Below are 20,098 nucleotides of genomic sequence, written 5' to 3'. Positions count from 1 at the left end.
CACATAATATATGCGTAGAAGATTCCCAGGATGGATGATAGCCTCTTCGTGGGGACCACGGAGCTCAAAGCACAGTGTGGAGGCTATGTCTGCCCTGGAATGTGACTCCTGGGCCTGGGCTGACTAGAGTTGTCTATGTCCCCCCTGCTGGCTACCATTCTGCATGCACTGGACATTTTATGACTATAGGGATACACCAGGAGAGCAAAGACTAGTTGGGGTGACAAAAGAGTGGGTCTGCTGCACAGGTGTGGCAGGAGTGGTCACTGAGGGCTACTGGTGACAGGTCGCAGTTAAATGCTCAGTACGGTAGAGTTGCCTCGTCCACTGTGGATGGTATGGAAAGGGTTTTTAGGCTGTGGGACCCTGTTAGAAGGAGACTCCCATACACAAGAACCCCTGACCTGGTATTGTTCCCTGTAGCCTGGGGTTCCTCAATCCCTGAGGTCAGAGCACCATGAAAAGGAGGGGGGCCCTCAACTGACCACTTCCTGCCAGCTGCCTTAGCAAGGAGAGGCTGTTTATAGCAAGTTCCCAGGTGATTCCTCTGTGGGTGGTCTGAACTCTGACTCAAAGGTCAAGTTCATGTCCTCTGTGACTAAGGGTGTCTTACCCTGTGTTCTCTGAAGAACACAACAGAAATGGTTGGATTTCCTCATCCTCTCCCATCTCTAAGTGGTGCTTGCTCCTGTGGCTTCCCGCAGAGAGTGGAAAAGTGTCTTTTTTCACCAGTGCTTGTCCAGTGGGGAGAGGACAGTAGCTGTTAACAAGGGGCAGTGGCACCAGGCTTCACTGACCAGAGAAGCAAAGAAAAAGATGTCTGCCCTTCCTGTTTGCCCATTTCTGTGGTCCTGCAACTCCCCTGTGAACCTTGTATGTGGCGGCACAGACCCAAGCTGTAGCTCATCCCCCGTGTTGATTCTGGGGCTGCAGCCACATCCAGCCCCACCTCAGAGAGAGTAAACGAAAGTGGAGAGAGTATTTTCAGGCAGCTGAGTATTTTGTTTTGTGAGGGATGTTAATACTGTCAAATTGTTCCAGGATGCAAATCTGTTAAGTTATCCGGTTGGTATCCAAGACAGGATTTCAAGCTTTCAAGACCCCAGATCTGTAAATCCTCAAATCCCTCACATAAAAGATCACAGTACCTTCTCATATACTTCAAATTGCCTCTGCATCACTTACAAGCCCAAGACAATGTATATGCTGCATAAATATCATAGTACTTAAGGAATAACGGGAAGAAAAATGGTCCATATATATGTCAGGATAAAAATAAATATTAAGAGGCAGGATCTCCCATATTTACTATAGCTAGCCTCCAATGTACTATAGCTAAGGACTACCTTGGACTTCTGACCTTCCTGCACCTACCTCCCTGGTGCTGGAGTTACAGACATGCTTTGCGCATCCAGTTTCCTGGTGCTGGGGGTTTAGTGTGCACAAAGCATGCACTCTAAAAGCCCAGCTACAGAGCCAACCCCAGAGACTTTGTTTTCAGATGCAAAAATGTTTTATTAACACATCCTATGCAAAGGATAAAAGAGTGATAACCTTGAGTATTGTATGGTGATACAGAGGTAGAAATTCAACCTCCAGGGCGGAGAGAAGGCTGAAGAGCACAAGAGATTATGCTCCCAGGGTGAGCCTCATAGATTGAGCGGGTCCAGATGCAGTATCTTTTCAAGTCTGGTCCACACTGAGGACCAGCATCAGTCAGGCTGGTCTTGCAGTCTGTGGGCTGGAGGGAAAGAGCCTTTCTGCATCTGTCAGATGTGCTCAGAATCAAGAGGGAAGCTTTTACTTTCTCACTGATCTTTTTCACAGGGAGGGTTGGTTGCTATTATTTAAGGAGGGAGCTGTTAGTTTTTCCTGGCTTTTCTCTAGTTGTGTGGACGGTTAGTCCCCAAAGCCTGCCTTGCCAGCTTCAGCTAAGGGTGGTGAAACACTAGGCATTTCCACTAACTAATAGTGTTAAAACCTGTGATTTCCCACCTAAGGCCTGCTGCCCATCCTTAGGGGCTACAGGGCACCTGATTCTCCATTGTCCTTACCAACAAAGATCAGAGTGGCCATTCTAGATCTTCCAAATAAAAATAGTTGCAACCTGCGGTTGGCTGAATCTGTAAATGTGGATCTCATGGCTAAGGGGGTTTGACTGTGTGTGTGCATGTCTCATGGAAACACACACAGGAAATCAAAGTGCCCTGCAGTCTGATTCTGAAATAGCTACCTTCCAAACCTTTTTGTTCTGGGATCCACCCTTGGGCAGGGGCAGTCGTGGATGCATACCTTCCTGGAAGAGTGACCTTAGAACTTTGCTGTTTTGAGATCTGGTATTTTTCCATACATAATAAAACCCTTTTTTCTTTTTTTTTTTTTTTAAGGTTTGTTAACTATTCTGTTTTGGCTTTGTTTCTATGTGTGCACATATTTATGTGTGTAAGAGGGTTTCCCAGATTTGCTTGAACTTGTGAACCTACTGCCCTTGGCTTACCAGCCTAGGGACTACAGTTGTACAGCACCACACCCAGTTGCCTGATTGATATGTTTGTCTGTCTTTCCCCCAACGTTTAAATCATTCATACCTCCATCTCCCCATTCCTAACATTTTTGTGAAGTTCCCCAACTAGATTCCTTTCCTTGCAATAAATTCTCACTTGATAAGAGTGTAAAAGAGGGTGTATCCCTTTTAATTTTGATCTGTCTTTGAAGACGTATTCTCAGCCTGGCTTTGAGAGGTTTATATTCTTCCTGCCTTCAAAAAGGCACGCATTCCCCACCCCCCTACTTTGGGGGTGGGGGTCCTAAATGCCAGCATCAGGGTTCAGTGACTGCAGAGGATCAGCAACGGTGCTGGCCTTCAGCCACATGCAAATCAACATGGCCACATAACCCACAGTTTTGTGACTACCCTCTTGTCACAGCCTAGAGTTGAAGATCTCATAGAGCTGAAAATAATTATAAAAACCTCTCAAACTAGCCTGCTAGTCTGATACAGAAGGAAGCTATGATTCAGGGGTCTTCCTATGTAGTAATGGCAGGAACCCCAGTCCTTTGTCCTCTGGGTTGTGCTAATCCCCTGCTCTGGCATAGGTGTCTCTGCTACACCCCAGCCTCTCTCTTCCCCAGAGCAGCACTGGTGTGTGTGTGTCTGTGTGTGTGTGTGTGTGTGTGTGTTTGTGTGTCTGTCTGTGCATGTGTGTGTGTGTGTGTGTGTGTCTATGTGTGTGTGTGTCTGTCTGTGTGTGTCTGTCTCTGTGTGGGTCTGTGTGTATGTCTATGTGTGTGCCTGTGTGTGTGTCTGTGTCTGTCTGTCTGTCTGTCTGTCTGTCTGTCTGTCTGTGTGCCTCTGTGTGTGTTCTCATGTGCTTCTACTCCCTTAGTAGTTAGAATTGGTTTTCTGTGCTGCTTGGGTGATGGCATACCCAGCCATCAGAGACCCTGCTTTTCCCTGGCAGGGTCTTCAGTGGGCAGCTTTTGCTTCTATGAACATTCCTAATTGTTCTTTTAAAAATAGTTATTAATTCTTTAGAGAATCTCATGCAATGTATTCTGATCATAGTCACCCCCTCCTGCTCCTCCCACATCTACCCTCTCTACCCTCACCTCCCTACCCACTCAATTTTGAATCTGTCTTCTTCCTCTTCCTCGTCTGCCTTCTCTTTTTGTCTAGCCTAGTTTATGTTACCCAACTACCCTTGGGCATGGGGCCTGCTCTGGTCTCCTCCTAGCAGCTATCAGATGTCAGTAGCACACTGGAGAGGTGGCTCAGAGGTTAAGAGTGCCGACTGGTCTTCCAGAGGACCAGGGTTCAATTCCCAGCACTCACATGACAGCTCACAACTGTAACTCTAGTTCCAGTAGATCTGATGCCCTCACACAGATGTACATGCAGGCAAAACACCAATGCACATAAAACAAATAAAGGAATATTTTTTTTTAAAAAAACACACACACACATATACAGAGAGAGGGAAAAGGGGAGAGAGAGAGAATACAGGGAAATACAAATAGTTCCTAAGCTAGTGGTAGCATTCAGTGCCCACCTCTTCCCCTGCCTGCACACTGGGATTTTGCCTGGCTTGACATTGCTCAGGTCCTGTGCATGCTGTCCCATGCTGTGAGTTCATGTGTGCATGCTGTCCCATGCTTTGAGTTCATGTGTGCATACTGTCCCATGCTGTGAGTTTATGTGTGAATGCTATCACATGCTGTGAGTTCATGTGTGCATGCTGCCCCATGCTGTGAGTTCATGAGTGCATGCTATCACATGCTGTGAGTTCATATGTGCATGCTGTCCCATGCTGTGAGTTCATATCTGCAAGTGCCCCGCTGTACCTGGAAAATACTCCCCTTGAAACCAGCTACCACCTCTGGCTCTTACAAATAGTTCTTCCCTCTCCGGTGTGTGACTGCTGCTGGCCTGGCTGGAAGCTGACTGGATCCCTGACTGGATCCCTTCTTGGTTTTTTGAGTGTGCCTTCCATGACCCCTGCTTGACTCTCTTTGTGGCACTCTGTGGCACTGTTTCCCAAAGTCACTTACTCTACACCCTTCTTTGTCACCTCTTCACAGTCAGTCCTGACCTGTGAAGACCCCATCATTCTTCCGAACCGGCCTCCCACATTTCCAGCTCTCTCCTCTCTGCCTTAGCTGGGAGGCCTCTTGGGGAAGGCCACCCTGTGCTTTCTAGAATGTTTAAGCGATGTCTCTGAACTTCACCCACTTGGAGCCAGTGATATCTAGAAACATCCCGACATTGCAGATATCCTGGGGTAGGGGAGAGAACTATCTCTGGCTGAGAACCACACTTTAACCAGATTCACCACCAGGACACCTGCGCCTTCCTTCCCTTTGTTCCAGCTTAAGTGGATGGAAGACATATATATATAAATGAATATAAGGCTTTTATAAATCAGGAGTCAAAATCCACTTCAAGTTAACAAAATATACAGGCCTTTAAATTATAAATCAGGAGTCAAAAATTAACAATATAAGACACAGAGTAGCGTGTTTTCTTACCGACAAGGGCTGAACATTAAACATTCCTTGCTATTCACAGACAGCAGACACCCTTGGCCTAGTTTCCACAACAAGCATCCAGATGTGTGATTTCTCTTTAACGCTTCTGTTTTGTGCACTTTGCATCCCTCTTTGCCCAGTTTCTGCTTTCTCTCTACTGCCCTGAATGGGAACCCATACAATGCAGAGCATGTGTAGTAGTCATCACTATGCAAAAGTCAGCCTAGGCATGTTCTACTCTAAGTCATGTGACAGGGCAAGGCAGAGCAAGGGTTCTGGAAGAGATTCCTGACTTGTATGATAAAGTGGGAGAGGATGGAGGGAAAGGAAGGCAGATTTGAGCTGGGAAGGGCCTCCCAGAGCACAGGCATGCAAATCCACACCACCCCTTTGTCCTCTGGGCTCCACAGCCTCAGTGCTTTCTCAGCAGAGCATTCCAGTTGATAAGAGATGCTCTAGTTGATAAGAGATGAAGTGAGCTGTGAACTCTTGAGTCTTCTATATCTGCTCAGCCCAGAGCCCTCTTACTCCTATCATTCTGGGGCGGAGGTTAGTGGTAAGGGAATTCCCTTGACACAGCTTTTGGCTGTACTAGTTAAAGACCGGTACTGTGGTGTGAATAAGATCAGACCTGGCGTGTAGTTGCTGTTCAGTGAATACCACTTGAACAGCAATCATCTCTGGGTGGTGAGACCATGCGTGACAAAGCTCACTCATACTTCTTTGCCTTGTTTCATTTTCAGATCTACTGTTGGGAGTCTGTGTTCCTCTATAAGACACAAACTCGTATTTCTTCCCAACTCAGAAAAGAAAGCCCATGAGTATTTTCTCCTAGTTCAAAAGTTAAAGATCCTTCCCTCATTCCGTGTGTCTTTCTTCCCTAGGCCTGACTACCAGAAACATGGCGACCAGCGCTGTTCCAAGTGAAAACCTTCCCACATATAAACTAGTAGTGGTGGGAGATGGTGGTGTGGGCAAGAGTGCGCTCACTATTCAGTTTTTCCAGAAGATCTTTGTGCCTGACTACGACCCCACCATTGAAGACTCCTACCTGAAGCATACAGAGATTGACAATCAGTGGGCCATCTTGGATGGTGAGACCTGATGACAAGTCTTGCATGGGGTGGGTCGTTATGTGGGGAAGATCAGGGGAATTTGAGAGGTTTTAGTGGGGCAACATGGTTTCCTGTTATTATAGGATGGTTGCTATGAGGCAATAGGCAGCTTCTTGGGGGAGGGGGATGGAGAAGTCTCGATAGACTGCTTAATGATCTTAGTGGCAACGAAAGTGGACACCGAACAAGGAGGCCTTGCTGGACTCCTGACAGCTCAGAAATGCTATGTCAGGTGTTGCTTGCTTGAGCAGATGTGCTGATGGCAGGTATAGCAAAGTGGGGAAATTGAAGTTTTCTCTCTTTTTTTAGATTTATTAAGGAAAGCTGAGAAAGAACTCCCAAGAATGAGGTGCTCAAAATGCCTGAAAAATTATTTCTAATGACCAGAGTTTATTTAGGAAGTGTCCCTTTGTTGGGAGATCTTGCATCTGGCATTGTCTTCTAGTCTGGTCAAAATTAGTGTGGTGGTCAAGGAACTTACTAGAAAAACTAATTCCCAGGCCCTTCTCATTCTGAAACTCCAAGGACAGAGGGCGATGGCTTGGTTTTAGCACATCCTGCAGGGACTGCTGAGTTGGAGTCCACGTTCTAGATTCCCCTGGCCATGATTTTCAATTGCCCAAGTCTCTTCCATAAACAAAGGCCCATTAAGCCCAGGCCGCTGGTCTAGGAGGAGAGGTTGGAAAACTGCTGACTTACAAGGTTCTTTCAGATAAGTGCAGTTTGCAAATATTTTTCTCAGTCTGTGTCTTGTTTTCCATTCTCAAGACGGTTTCTTGAAAGACTAGACATTTCTGTTCTGACGCCGTCTGGTTTATTCGATCTTTCACAGTGTGTGCTCTTGGTATTTTGTCTAAGAAATCTTTGCTTAACCCAAGGTCACGGCAGTTTTTCTCATGGTTTCTCCTTGAGTTTAATTGTTTGGGTTTTTTTTGTTTAGGTTTTGGCCTATTCTGTTATACTTTGCATGCAGCATGGGGGTGAAATGAATCCTTGTTAAAGAGATTCTTCCTCCCAGCTCCCAGTTGCCTTTGTCTCTCTAGTGACAACCAGTTCCCTGTGTAATCTGTCTTTGGTCCTGATGTCTGATTTAAGACAAATGGCCATTGCCTCACCAGTTATAACATTATAACTCAGTAGCCAAAGCTGTGAGAATGGATATATGAATTACAGACTCTGTTGAAATTTCTGATTTTGTTTGGGATAGTGTTAAATTTGTATACAACCTGAAGGAGTTTTTGTCATGTTTGTTACTGAGCCTGGGACTTTTTATCTCAAGCTCTGCAAGTTGACATAGCCCTAAGCCATGTCCTCATCTTATGCACGGATGTCTTAGCGGACAGTTCTGAGCCTTTTTACATGTGAACATGCTCTGTCTGTCTCTCCATTTATCTTACATCTCTCATGATCTCTCAATTGTTTTATACTTTCAGATGCACAGGTCTTTTATGTACATTTTGACAGAGTTATACTTACAACTGCATTGATACTATGGTAAATGTTTTTAATTTCAGCTTTGGTTGTTTGCTACTAGAATATATAAATATAAGTGATTTCTAATTAATTTTTAAAATGCGGTTAAGATAGCTTGTGAAGGAATGGGGTTTTGTGGCATTTTAAACATATACATCATTATACATAATTAATTCTAATCCATTCCCTGCCCCCTCCCACTGCATTCCCTGTGCCTCCTGGCCCCCTCCAGTATAACTGATTTCTTTATATTAATCACACAACCTGAGAGTTATTAGCGCTAGTGGCTCTTTGTGAGATTCTTTTCCCTGGATGATCAAGCTGTGGTAGAGGCAGTTTTATCTTTTCTTTGTCAATCCGAATGGATTTGATTTCACTTCCTTTTTCTTGCCTTCCTTAAGTGACTAAGCCTCCAGTTCTACACTGAGCGACCTAATAAGAACAGACATCCTTGCCTTGTTCCTGAGGGAGTGGTCAGTCTTCTGGCCTGAGTCTGACAGTAACCATGGATTTATTTGGTGGAAATGCTCTTTATCAGGTGAAGGAAGCACCTTGCCCTAGTTTGCAAAGGGGTTTCAATCAGGAATGGATGCTGATGTGGTCCATTGCCTGATATAGTCATATGGCTGTTTTTAATAAAAAAAAAATTGTTGGTGGCTGGAGAGATGGCTCAGCGGTTAAGAGCACTGATTGCTCTTCCAGAGGTCCTGAGTTCAATTCCCAGTAACCACATGGTGGCTCACTACCATCTGTAATGGGACCCAATGTGCTCTTCTGGTGTGTCTGAAGACAGCGACAGTGTACCCTCATACATGAAATAAATGAATAAATCTTTTAAAAAATTGTTAATGTGGTAAATTATATTGTTTTCCCCCAATACTTTTTTATTTTAAATACTTCTATTTAGTGTATGTGTTGGGGGGACTGGGGCATGCACTACAGCCTGAATATGGAGGTCAAAGTACAACTTGGAGATCCATTCTCTCCTTCCTCCATGTGAGTGGGTCCTGGAAATTAACTCATGGCAGCAGCCTTGGTGGCAAGTGCCTTTATGCACTGAGCCATCTTGCTGGCCCTTTCCTTAATGTATAAGTAATTTTTCATTCTTGAAATAAATGATACGTGGTTACAATGAATTTGATGATGAATTTTATAGACCATTTGCTCCAGTTTGAAAGAATTTGATACAGAAATGTTTTACTTTGTTATTGAATAATTTTAGGCCATATTTAAAAAGTATAATTTATTTGTCTAACTTGCGTATGGAAGTATTGATGGCCTTCTAGAATGGTTCAGAAATTAACCTTTCTTTTTAAATGTCTCTAGGAGAGTTTAAGTAAACCTCTTCTAATTTCCTTCTTATGTGTTCAGTGGAATTCACCAGCAAGACCCTCTGGACTACAAGCTTTATGGAGAAACTTTTAAACTATAAATTAAATGTGTTTAATAGACATAGGGTCATTAAACCACCTCTTTATTCTTCAGTGAACTTTGGTAGTTTGTGGGTTTTTGTTTGTTTGTTTGTGTGTTTGTTTTTAAAATTATATGCACTGTAGCTGTCTTCAGACACACCAGAAGAGGGCATTGGATCCCATTACAGATGGTTGTGAGCCACCATGTGGTTGCTGGGAATTGAACTCAGGACCTCTGGAAGAGCGATCAGTGCTCTTAACCGCTGAGCCATCTCTTCAACCCTTGTGTATGTGTTTTTTAATTTGCTCACTTTATCAGAGTTTCCAAAATTCCAAATTGGCATAAGGCTTTTGATAATATTTTTTATCTTTATAATCTTATTTATCTTTATTTATTATCTTTATATTTGCATATCTTGGATATTTGTATATCTTGTTTATCATCTTTATAATACTTGTAGATTCTACAGTGATGTCATCTCTCATTTTCAATACTGGTAACTTGTATCTTTTTTCCTTCCTTTTCCTGATCAGGCAAGGGCTGGGTTTTCTATGTATCGATTTTTTCCAAGCGAGCTCTGGCACCCGTTGATTTCTCTCGTTTGGTTCCATTGATTGTCATTCATAACCGTTCTTTCTGCCTCTGTACTTACTTTGGATTTAAGTTTCTCTTGTTCTCATGCCCTTGAAGACATTCGTCTTGCTGTTTTACCCAGGCTAATCTCCTCCTGGGCTCAGTGATCCTTCTACTCAGCACCCCAAGTACCTGAGACTGTAGGGACACAGCACCATGCCCCACCTTGTTCTAATTGCCAGAAATGCAATCAGCTTTTGTTGATTTGAATCATTTGATTTTTTTCCTTGGGATATTCATTTGATGCTATAAAATTCTCTAAATTACTCCTTTAGCTGTACTCTACAAATTGTAATATATATTTTCCTTCCTTCCTTCCTTCCTTCCTTCCTTCCTTCCTTCCCTCCCTCCCTCCCTCCCTCCCTCCCTTCCTCACCCCCTCCCCCACTATGTAACTCTGGCTGCCCTGGAACTCTCTGTTAAGCCAGGCTGGCCTTCAGTTCACAATTCGTTTCCTGCCTCTGCCACCCAAGTGCTGGGTGGGTTTAAAGCCTGTGCCACTATGCCTGGCTTGTGTTTTCATTTCTAATGAGTTTCAAATTCTAGTTTCTCTTTAGATTTCTTCTCTGACCCCTAGGTTATTTAGAAGTATCTTATTTAGTTTTCAAGTATTTGGGAATTTTCCAAAAAATCTCTGTGTTCCTGATCTTTTAATTCCAGTGTGTCAGGGAACATACAGTACAGCATTTGAAGTCTTTATTGAGGCTTGTCTGTGTGCCCAGAAGATAGGCTGTCTTCATAGATGTTCCCAGAGTCTGCTGTGACTGGATAGGATGCTCTGTGCGTGTTTCACACATCACACTGGCGGATGATGTTCAGGTCTCCTGTATCTTCACTGGTTTTCTGAATTCTTATTCTGTCAGTTATTAAGAGGGGAGTGCTGCATGTCAGGCTGCGATTGTATATTTTTCTGTTTTCTACCAGGGTTTTCCTGGTGCATTTTTAAAAAGTACTCTGTTGTTAAATGCATAAACACTTAGAGCTGATTTATCTTCTCGACGACTGGCCCTCTAGGCCTATTAAAGTGGCTCTCATCATTCCTGACTTCACACTGCCTGCATGCGCTGCACCTTAAAACTGTGAGGACCTTGAGGTAGGCACTCCGTTCCTTAGGACCATGCTTCTCGGAAGGGATGCATGCTGTGGCATGAGAAGCATCTTACAGAAAACACACCAACCAGCCTTTGGGGCCTTGTCGGCAGCCTGGGATTATGATCCGTTTCACTGGGTGACAGGTAGACACATATGTCCCTACTCAGAAAGTTGCATGTGATCGTCTTTCTTCTAGCATGTTCTTCCTGAAGAAGAACATAATTCATTAAGATCCTGTCTTTTTTTTTTAAGGCAGGTCTCCTGTGTGGCATGCTGGCTTTGAGCCCACTGTGCAGCTGTGGTTGAACTTGAGTCTCTGATCCCCCTGTCTCTGCCTCCTGAGTTCTAGGATAGTATGCGTACGCCAGGCCTTCTGCCATGGTAGACAAGCACCTTACCATAAACTGAGCTACATCCACAACCTATTAAATGTCACATTATTTGTAAGGTCTTCCATGACCAAGACAACTACACTAGTATTTACTTACCCCTGTTATTCCTGTCAGTAAATACTTTTTAAACTGAACAATGTATATGCAGTAACAGGCTCAATAGATTAGCTACATTAATCTCTTTGCCTTCCTAATTCTTAGTAAAGAATATACATGTAACTATTAGAAAATTTATACTTATGCACATTTTCCTTCCTTCCTTCCTTCCTTTCTTCCTTCCTTCCTTCCTTCCTTCCTTCCTTTCTTCCCTCTCTCCCTCCCTCCCTCCTCCCCTCCCTCCCTCCTTCCTTCTTTCTTCTCTTTCTCTTTCTTCCTCTCCTCCTTCTTCTTAATATACGAGGTCTCACTATGTAGCTTTGGCTAGCCTAGAACTCTCTATGTAGGCCAAGACGACCTTGAACTCACTGAGATCTGCTTGCCTTTGTCTCCAGGTTGCTGGACGAAAGGCATGTGCCATCCCACCCAGCCGGCACTTTCTAAAATAACTGCAGGCACCATCTACTGGAATTTCCCGTGGTCTAGGACAGACTGAGTTAAATACATGGAAATAAGTTTCTTTACTGCAGGTCTTATAAAACCCTTTACTATGTAATGTATATTAGGAACATAGAGTATATTGTTAGGATTCCCCCCAAAAGAACTATTTTTGGCACTTCATTTTAGGCTGTGTTCCACAGGAAACATTCAGAGAAATCTTGCGTAATACATAGAGAGGAGAACACCTCCTGGTACAAGTTGTGGCTCAGTCAATGTTATTTATTTTTATTGCCATGTAAGCTTCTTTAATGTTCTTCTAACGTCGAACATTTGCTTCTCAGAGAGAAAACAGTATTTTCCAGAGTGCCTCTTAGATGAGGTGATATTATTTCTTCCCAGCAGAGACAGGGGAAGCATGGTCCTAAGATGACTTTAGAAGCTCCGGTCAGTGAGACCAGAACCTGACTTAGTGTCTTAGGTTTTCTCTGTGTTTTAATGGGATAGGGTTTTATGTGATAAAACACCACAGCCAAAGCAAGTTTGAGAGGAAAGGTTTATTTGGCTTCCACATCCCAGTCTACCATGGAAGGAAGTCAGGACAGGAAGAGTCAGCTGGGGCGGGAACCTGGAGGCAGGAGCTGAGGCCGAGGCCATGGAGGGGTGCTGCTTACTGGCTTGCTCCTCATGCCTTCCTCAGCCCGCTTTCTTATAGAACCCAGAACCACCAGCCCAGGGGTGGTGGCTCCTCCCACGGTGGGCCTGCTGTTCCTTAACCAATCACTAATTTGGAAAATGCCCTCCAGGCTTACTAGAGCCAAATCTTACGGAGGCATTTTCTCAGTTTGAGGCTCCCTCCTCTCTGATGACTCTAGCTTATGTCATGTTGACATAAAGCTAGCCAGCACACTTAGCCTATGGCATTGCCCACCTAGGCCTTTCCTAGACACCTAGATAGATACTAGATGCCCAGACTAGCACGTTCCTCAGCATAAATTCTCCCATTTTTAACAAAGCTTAAGTCATTTCAGCTGAGTATGGATTTTAGAAGGATGCCCCATATAAGAGAGAATGTCGTGGTAATAATACGTTCCAATCAAGGGTTTCAACCCGTCATTGATCACTCAGTTCTCAGATAAAAGACACAAAACTTTTATATTTATTATAACCCTATAATACACTAGAGATGGACAGATATCTACCCTCTAGACTTTTAAAATCTACTTCCCCATCAATAACCCCTAGTTATAACTTGCCATGTTCCATCTGGGCAGCTCTTAACTCTGACTGGCCATGTTTTTGAGATTCCTACCCCATGCATCTTCTCCTCTCTCTACCTCCTTTTCTTCTCTGCAGGCCTCTGCCTCAGACCCCAAGCCTGCAAACCAAAACCCTACCTACCTCTCTTCTGCCCAGCTATAGGCTGTAGGCATCTTTAATCAACTGATAGTTTTAAATTAAGGAGCAAGGTCACATAGCATCACTTGGTTTACTGGTTGATTCTCTCGTCCCTGAGGCAACCAGGGCCAGTATTTAGCATTACAATACATAGCATGAGACCAAACCTTAACAGAGAACCTTAATCAAAGGCCTGTTATATTTAGGCCTGAACATAACATTGACCCTTTCTGGGAGGTGTGCAAACCTTGGAGGGTAACGATCTTCCTGAGCAACCAGTGCTCTGGGGTCTTGCTTTCCCTGCTGGGTACCATCTGGGGATGTGCTAAACCTGGTGGTAGATGCCTTCATTTGCCCCATACCCTACTGATCTCAAAGTGCTCTGGATTTTGCTTTTTCTTGTCCCAGACTGAGGGTAAAAGCCTTGTAGCTTGAGCTGAGCAATGATGGCAGTGATAGTGATTGTGGGGGGGTAGGGGTGGGGTCATGATGATAGTGATGATGTCATGGGGTGGGGTCATGATGATAGCGATGATGTCATGGGCCGTTACTGCTGTAAAACCCATGAATGCACTCTTTACCTCTTACACATGCTGTCATGGTAGCTGCTGTTACAGATGGAAATAAGGTCAAATGTTATCATTTGTATACAGAATGTCTGTCTCCCACAGGCTCCCGTGTTGAGTGCTTGGTCACTAGGCAGTGGCAATCTTTTTGGAGGTGGGAGATCTTGGAGGAAGCCAGTCACTGGTGGTGTCTCTTTGGAAGTTCTACCCAGTCTCTCCAGTCTCTCCCTTGCTCTTTTCTTCCTGTCCACCATGAGACAAACAGCTTTGTCCTCCACATATCCTTGCCACCATGATGCTTGGCCTCGTCACAGTCCTGTGATCTAAAACTGAGTAAATCCTTCCTCCCTTGAGCTGGTTTCCTCCGGTACTTGGTCAGTTTCTGACAGCTAGCACTGGCTCAAACTCCCAAAGACCGCCACACACTGCATAGTTGGCTGGGCATGAGAATCTTCTCCAATGTGACAGCCAATTCTGGTGGTTCTAGGGAGTGGGAGTTGAACTCCCTGGGAGAAGGCACACAGCTGGATTGTCAGGATTCCATCCCATCTCTGGCCTGCCTTCCTGTGCTGTCCTCCCCATGGCTGTGGTCATGTGTGCAGGCACACTCGGGAAGATGCCTCTGAGGTCCCACTCCCAGGGGGCTCACAGGGTGCTTGCTGTATTACAAACCTGTTTCTTGTTTCATTTGAATTCTTTCCCACAGTGAACATCTCCTCAATACAGTCTGTCCACCCATTAACTGCGGGTCCTCGTCAGTGTTTCCTCCTGGCTGTCTGGATTCTCTTCTGGTCTCTTGGACCCTTCCTTACCCTGGCTTGTACCCGTGTGGTTTACTGTATTCCAGTTCTGAATCAGGAAGCTCTGAACCTCAAGCAGAGTCTTGGAGTTGTATGTTTGAGGCTTTCTGCTGTGAGGTGTGTGTGTAAGTATATGTATACACAAATATATATACATATACACATATGTATACATGCACACATATACGCATACACATCTCTATCTGTCTGTCTATCTATCTGTCTGTCTGTCTTAGTTAGGGTTTTACTGCTGTGAACAGACACCATGACCAAGGCAAGTCTTATAAAAAACAACATTTAATTGGGGCCGGCTTACAGGTTCAGAGGTTCAGTCCATTATCATCAAGGTGGGAGCATGGCAGTATCCAGGCAGGCATGGCGCAGGAGGACCTGAGAGTTCTATGTCTTCATCCAAAGGCTGCTAGTGGAAGACTGACTTCCAGGCAACTAGGGTGAGGATCTTAAACCCACACCCACAGTGACACACCCATTCCAACCAGGTCACACCTATTCCAACAAGGCCACACCTTCAGATGGTGCCACTCCCTGCTCCAAGGATATACAAACCATCACACTATCTAATCATCTATCTACACACACATCTCTATCTCTATCTATGTATCTATCTATCTCATAAAATCCACTATTGAAACGATACTGAAATATGCAGGTATGTGTTGTTCAGTATATTACCCTTGCTCTATATCACCACCCATTTCCAGAACTTTTCATATACTCCCCCCCACCTCGCTGCCCCACCGCACTGACACCCACTTACCTATATACACACAGGCTTCCTTCCTGTTTTGCCCAGTCATGGCATTCATCATTCTACATCCTGTCTTGGGAACCCCACATGCCTCATACATGTGCTGAGCATCCATGGGGTTGTACACTTATCATGTCATAGCTGATTTCCACTTAGCATCAACTTTCCTTCAAGCTGGATAATACCACACTGCATTGTGTATCACTCCCTGATGTCACACCCTCTAATGATAGACACTTGTGCCCTCCCCTCTTGTGACTGCTATAAAAAGAGCAGCTATGCATGTGGCCTGTAATTCTCTTTGGGTCCGCTGTTCAGTTCCTCGTCTTAGCAATGCTGTGTGTCCCTGTTGATTCTGCTGGGCTAGAGCCTGAAGGCTGCTGAGCTCATCAGATCAGCCTCTTGCTTCAACCCAGTGCAGAAGAAGTAACTTGCCTGGAGCCACACCTGGCTAATGGCCGATCCAGGCCTCAGCCTCCTGACCCCACTAAGTATGGTCTCCACCTTCTCGTGTTCACTTCTGCTTTGGCACAAGCTTTAAGCATGCTGAACAGCTGTTGGCACACACCTCTGTCCTCTTACAGGAGAAGCAAATGTTTCTGGCCTCCCCTCCCCATCTGGCTCCAGGCTCACTCTGCGTGCCAGGCTCTGGGACATCTATTGCCACAAAACATCAAAGAGCTATTCTGTAGACCCTTCCTGCCCTGGAGCTCTCGGACCCAGGCTCCTAACCTTGCTGTTCCTCTTCTCCTCAGTAAGGGCTCCTTCTTTGTGAATGAGCCTGGCGGTCTGTCCTCTGGCACCCTCGGAAGCCAGGACATTTCTACCCTGGCTTCTGCCCAAAACTAGACACAAGTGCTCTTGTCTTCTCCGGGGGGCCTGGACCTGGCTTTTCCCTGAACATTTGAATCCACACTCTTTCTGGAGCAGGAAGAGCGGAGGACATGGAAGGGCAGGAAGGAACTGGAAAGCTTATTGGGCGAATTTTCTGGGCTGGGGCTTTGACCCACTTATGCTTACCACCTAATGGCCAGCATTCAAGGGAGCACATCAGATGCCTCCAATCAACAATGGAGGAAGTAAGAGTCAGCCTGTCCCCTACCCTCTGTCCTCTTTATCCTAAAGACAGTGACTTGGGGAATTTCCCTCTTTCTCTGTGGGAATAAGTACGGCCACTGGCCTCAGGGGATGAATCCTGCCTTACAGGTCTGTGTCTGACCCTTTCTCCTGGCTGTGTGAGTCATTCCTGCGGGAATGCTTCCAATGGCCTGGGGCAGGCTTTGCAGGTAGAGAGCCCCTAAATCCTTTCTTGCTGGTATTTGGTTCTCAGAGCTGTGCTAGCCGAAGACAACTGACCAGACTTTCTTTGCTGGCTACCAGCCAGGCTAAGGGCCTTGCAAAGATTGTTCCTGCTAGCCTCGCCAACTCTGCTAGGTCAGGTCGGATGCAGAGAGCTAATGGGTAAGATGAAACTCACCTTGCAGTAAACACAGGCGCTCTGCACAGCTAATAAACAGGAGACCAGCAACTGAGTTGAGGAGATGGGACTGATGGTTTTGAGCAGGGGAGGCATGTGATCTGACTGGTTTCACACCTGCTTTTGGCTTGTGTGTAGAGGAATAAAATTGGGGTACAGTGAGTGGGGGAGGAAGTGAGAAGGAGCAGGTTCCAGACACAGTTTTAGGGGGAACCACAGGGTTTGTGGGTGAAGAATAGGCATGGGACGGGGAAAAAGAAAAAAAATGTTACGGAGTGGAACTGGGAATCCTGGGACTAATTTAGGACTTATCAAGTACGGACTGCCTTTCATATAAAGAGCAGAATCAAGGTGTTTCTAGAGGAAGCGATAGGCTCAGAAGATAGACAGGTATCTACTACCAGGGGACGAGGGGTGGAACATGGGTTTCAGAGAAAGGGAGGCTGATTTTTTTAATCATATAATTTTTCATTAAGATATAATCCACAGGCAGGTGGTGCTGGCACGTTTTTTTGTTTGTTTGTTTGTTTTTTGAGACAGGGTTTCTCTGTATAGCCCTGGCTGTCCTGGAACTCACTCTGTAGACCAGGCTGGCCTCGAACTCAGAAATCTGCCTGCCTCTGCCTCCCGAGTACTGGGATTAAAGGTGTGCGCCACCACGCCCGGCGCTGGCATATATCTTAATCCCAACACTCAGGAGGCATGTGGATCTCTGTGAGTTTGAGCCCAGCCTGTCTACAGAGTTAGTTCCCAGACAGCCAGGGCTACATAGAAAAACAATGTCTTAAAAAAACAAATAATAGCCGGGCGTGGTGGCACACACCTTTAATCCCAGCACTCGGGAGGCAGAGGCAGGCAAATTTCTGAGTTAGAGGCCAGCCTGGTCTACAGAGTGAGTTCCAGGACAGCCAGGACTACACAGAGAAACCCTGTCTCGAAAAAAAACAAAAAAAAAACAAAAAAACAAACAACAACAACAACAAAAACCCCACAAACCAAAATAACAAAAAACAAAAAACCAGAAACCAAATAATAATAATAGTAAAAAGAAAAGGAAGGAAGAAAGAAAAACATGTAGACCACATGCACAATTGCAGGTTTTAGCATGTTTATTGCCTTAATTAGGGTTTCATTGCTGTGAAAAGATACCAGGACCATGGTAACTCTTATAAAGGAAAACTTTAATTGGGCAGGCTTACAGTTTCAGAGGTTTAGTTTCAAGGATTGGAAGTATGGTAGCATGCAGGCAGACATGTTGTTTGAGGAGCCATGAGATCTACCACACTGGGCATAGCTTGAGCACAGGACACCTCAAAGCCCGCTTCCACAGTGACACACCTCCTGAAAGTGCCACCCCCCCCCATGCCAACCATTCAAACAAATGAGTCTATGGGGGCCATACCTACTCAAACCACCACACCTATCAACATTGTGCACTTAGAAATGACCAATCGATTCATAAATGAATAATCACTAAAATTACAGCTATTAATTCCTGAATGTTTTCTGTATCCTCTAAAACATTCACACTTGAGCCGCTACTCCTCATCCTCCCTCCCCCGGACCCCAGACTCTACTCTCTGCCCTTGTGTGGTTACCGGCTTTCACATTTCCTATGCGTGGAATCACATAGCATGAGTCTTGTGAATAGCTTCAGTGCTTGGAAGGTTCTTTGAGTTGTTGTAGACCTTCAGGTTCTTCTCCTTCGTGTGTGGCTGACATTCTGGTGTACAGAGACACACACTTTGCTTGATCTTTCTCTGGTTCCTGTCTCCCCTTGGATGACTCTCAGATGATGTTTGGCTCTTGGGTGGAGAATGTTGCTGGACCCCTCAGCTGCTTTGTTTCTCTGTGGACTCAACGTCTCTGGTTCTCCTGGATGTGCTGCTAGGGCTCACAGGTTTAACACTGCATCCCACCCAAAGTGCATGTGGGGCCCACAGACTTGGCGAGCTCGGGGGGAACTGTGAAATGTATTCTTGTTTCTAAGATAAGAGTGGAGGTGAGAACAAAGGAGAAAGGGGGGACTAGGAACCCAGCTGGTGGCGACTGTGTTTGGAATCCTTAGGCGCTCAGGACTCCATGGAAAGGAAAGCACCAGGCCCAGCCGTACATCTCTTCCCAGGTTTGCAGCATGTCTGCCCACAGGCGTAGAGTCTGGGGAGAGTGTGATGGAGCTAGCCATTTGGGAGCGGCGTTGGAGAAACAGCCTTAAGCCCTCCACAGCCGAGGCATCTGTCTTAACCTTTCCTTTACTACCTGCCTGCTATCAGGATTTGGACATGTTCTGTTAGCTTCTTGCTCTTAGGCGGGTAGGCATAAGGAGCTAGATGCAAGGGTGAGTTCAGAACCTACTCCGAGGTTCATTGGCACAGCAGCCTGAAGCTTCCTGGGCTCAGCCCAGCCCAGTCTCTTCACTTGTGATGGGCTGGCGTCCCAGAGTGGCTGTGAAATGGAATCCGGGTTGTGGACCACAGCGTTGTGTCTCTCCATTCTTCCCAGCTACCAGGGCCCCTCCCAGGCTCTGTTGTGTTCCCATGATGCTCCTGAACTCTGGTTAGGCCTCTGAGGCCTTTGCTGTCCTCTGCAATGTCTTCTCCTCAGTGTCTGTCAGTCTTCTTTCTTTCTTCCTTTCTTTTTCTTTTTTGAATTCTTTTTTTTAAGATTTATTATATTTATATATTTATATATAAAATAATATAATAAGATTTACTTTTATTATATTTATTGTATTTATATGAGTAGCTGTTTTCAGACACACGAGAAGGGGAAGTCAGATCCCATTACAGATGGTTGTGAGTCACCATGTGGTTGCTAGGAATTGAACTCAGGATCTCTGGAAGAGCAGTCAGGGCTCTTAACCTGCTGAGCCATCTCTCCAGCCCCTGTCAGTCACTGACAAGTACCTGAGAGAACAATTTAAAAGGAAGAAAGGTTTATCTCTGCTCACCGTTGCAGATGGTTTGGTGACAGTCTGCCAGCTCCGCCACTTTGGGCCTGCAATGAGGCAGAACATCACCGTGGCAGGGATATGTAGAGTAGGAAGCTGGTTGCTGGGAAACAAAGAGGAGAGAGGCAGGGAGAAAGGGACCAGGGCAAGAGTCCCTTCAAGGGCCTGTCCCCAGTGACCTACTTTCTCTACCTAGGCCCTACTGCCTAAAGTTTTCACCACCTCCCAAAATAGAGCCACCAGCTGGGAGCCAAGTCTTAGGCAGATTTTATATTCAAGCCTACCTCCGAGAGCAGCGTCAGAGGACGGGTGTCCCTGGCTCCTCTAAGAACTCCACAACGTCATGGAGAACCTTCCCAGAATGGGCACCCACACCTACAATTTGCACACCAACCCAGGGGATCTTGGGCCTCGTGCACACCTACCCCATAGTCTCCTCGCTCCCAGCCCCACTCTGGAGT

General features: G+C 45.5%; 1 protein-coding gene across 4 annotated transcripts in view; it reads left to right on the top strand.

Annotated features, from left to right (window-relative positions):
- The window catches only part of Mras (muscle and microspikes RAS), a 52,281-nt gene that overhangs the window by 20,189 nt on the left and 11,994 nt on the right, over nt 1–20,098 (top strand). For all 4 annotated transcript variants that reach the window (XM_006510825.3, NM_008624.3, XM_030244080.1 and 1 more), the window contains exon 2: nt 5,910–6,119. In XM_006510825.3, coding sequence (XP_006510888.1) covers nt 5,927–6,119 — 193 coding nt within the window. In that variant the 5' untranslated portion in view covers nt 5,910–5,926. The remainder of the gene's footprint in view (nt 1–5,909; nt 6,120–20,098) is intronic.

The sequence above is a fragment of the Mus musculus genome, chromosome 9 (genome assembly GCF_000001635.26).
Source record: "Mus musculus strain C57BL/6J chromosome 9, GRCm38.p6 C57BL/6J".
NCBI classification, from domain to species: domain Eukaryota; kingdom Metazoa; phylum Chordata; class Mammalia; order Rodentia; family Muridae; genus Mus; species Mus musculus.
The sequence above is the reverse complement of the archived record's forward strand: the minus strand, read 5'-3'. Positions and strand labels throughout refer to the sequence as shown.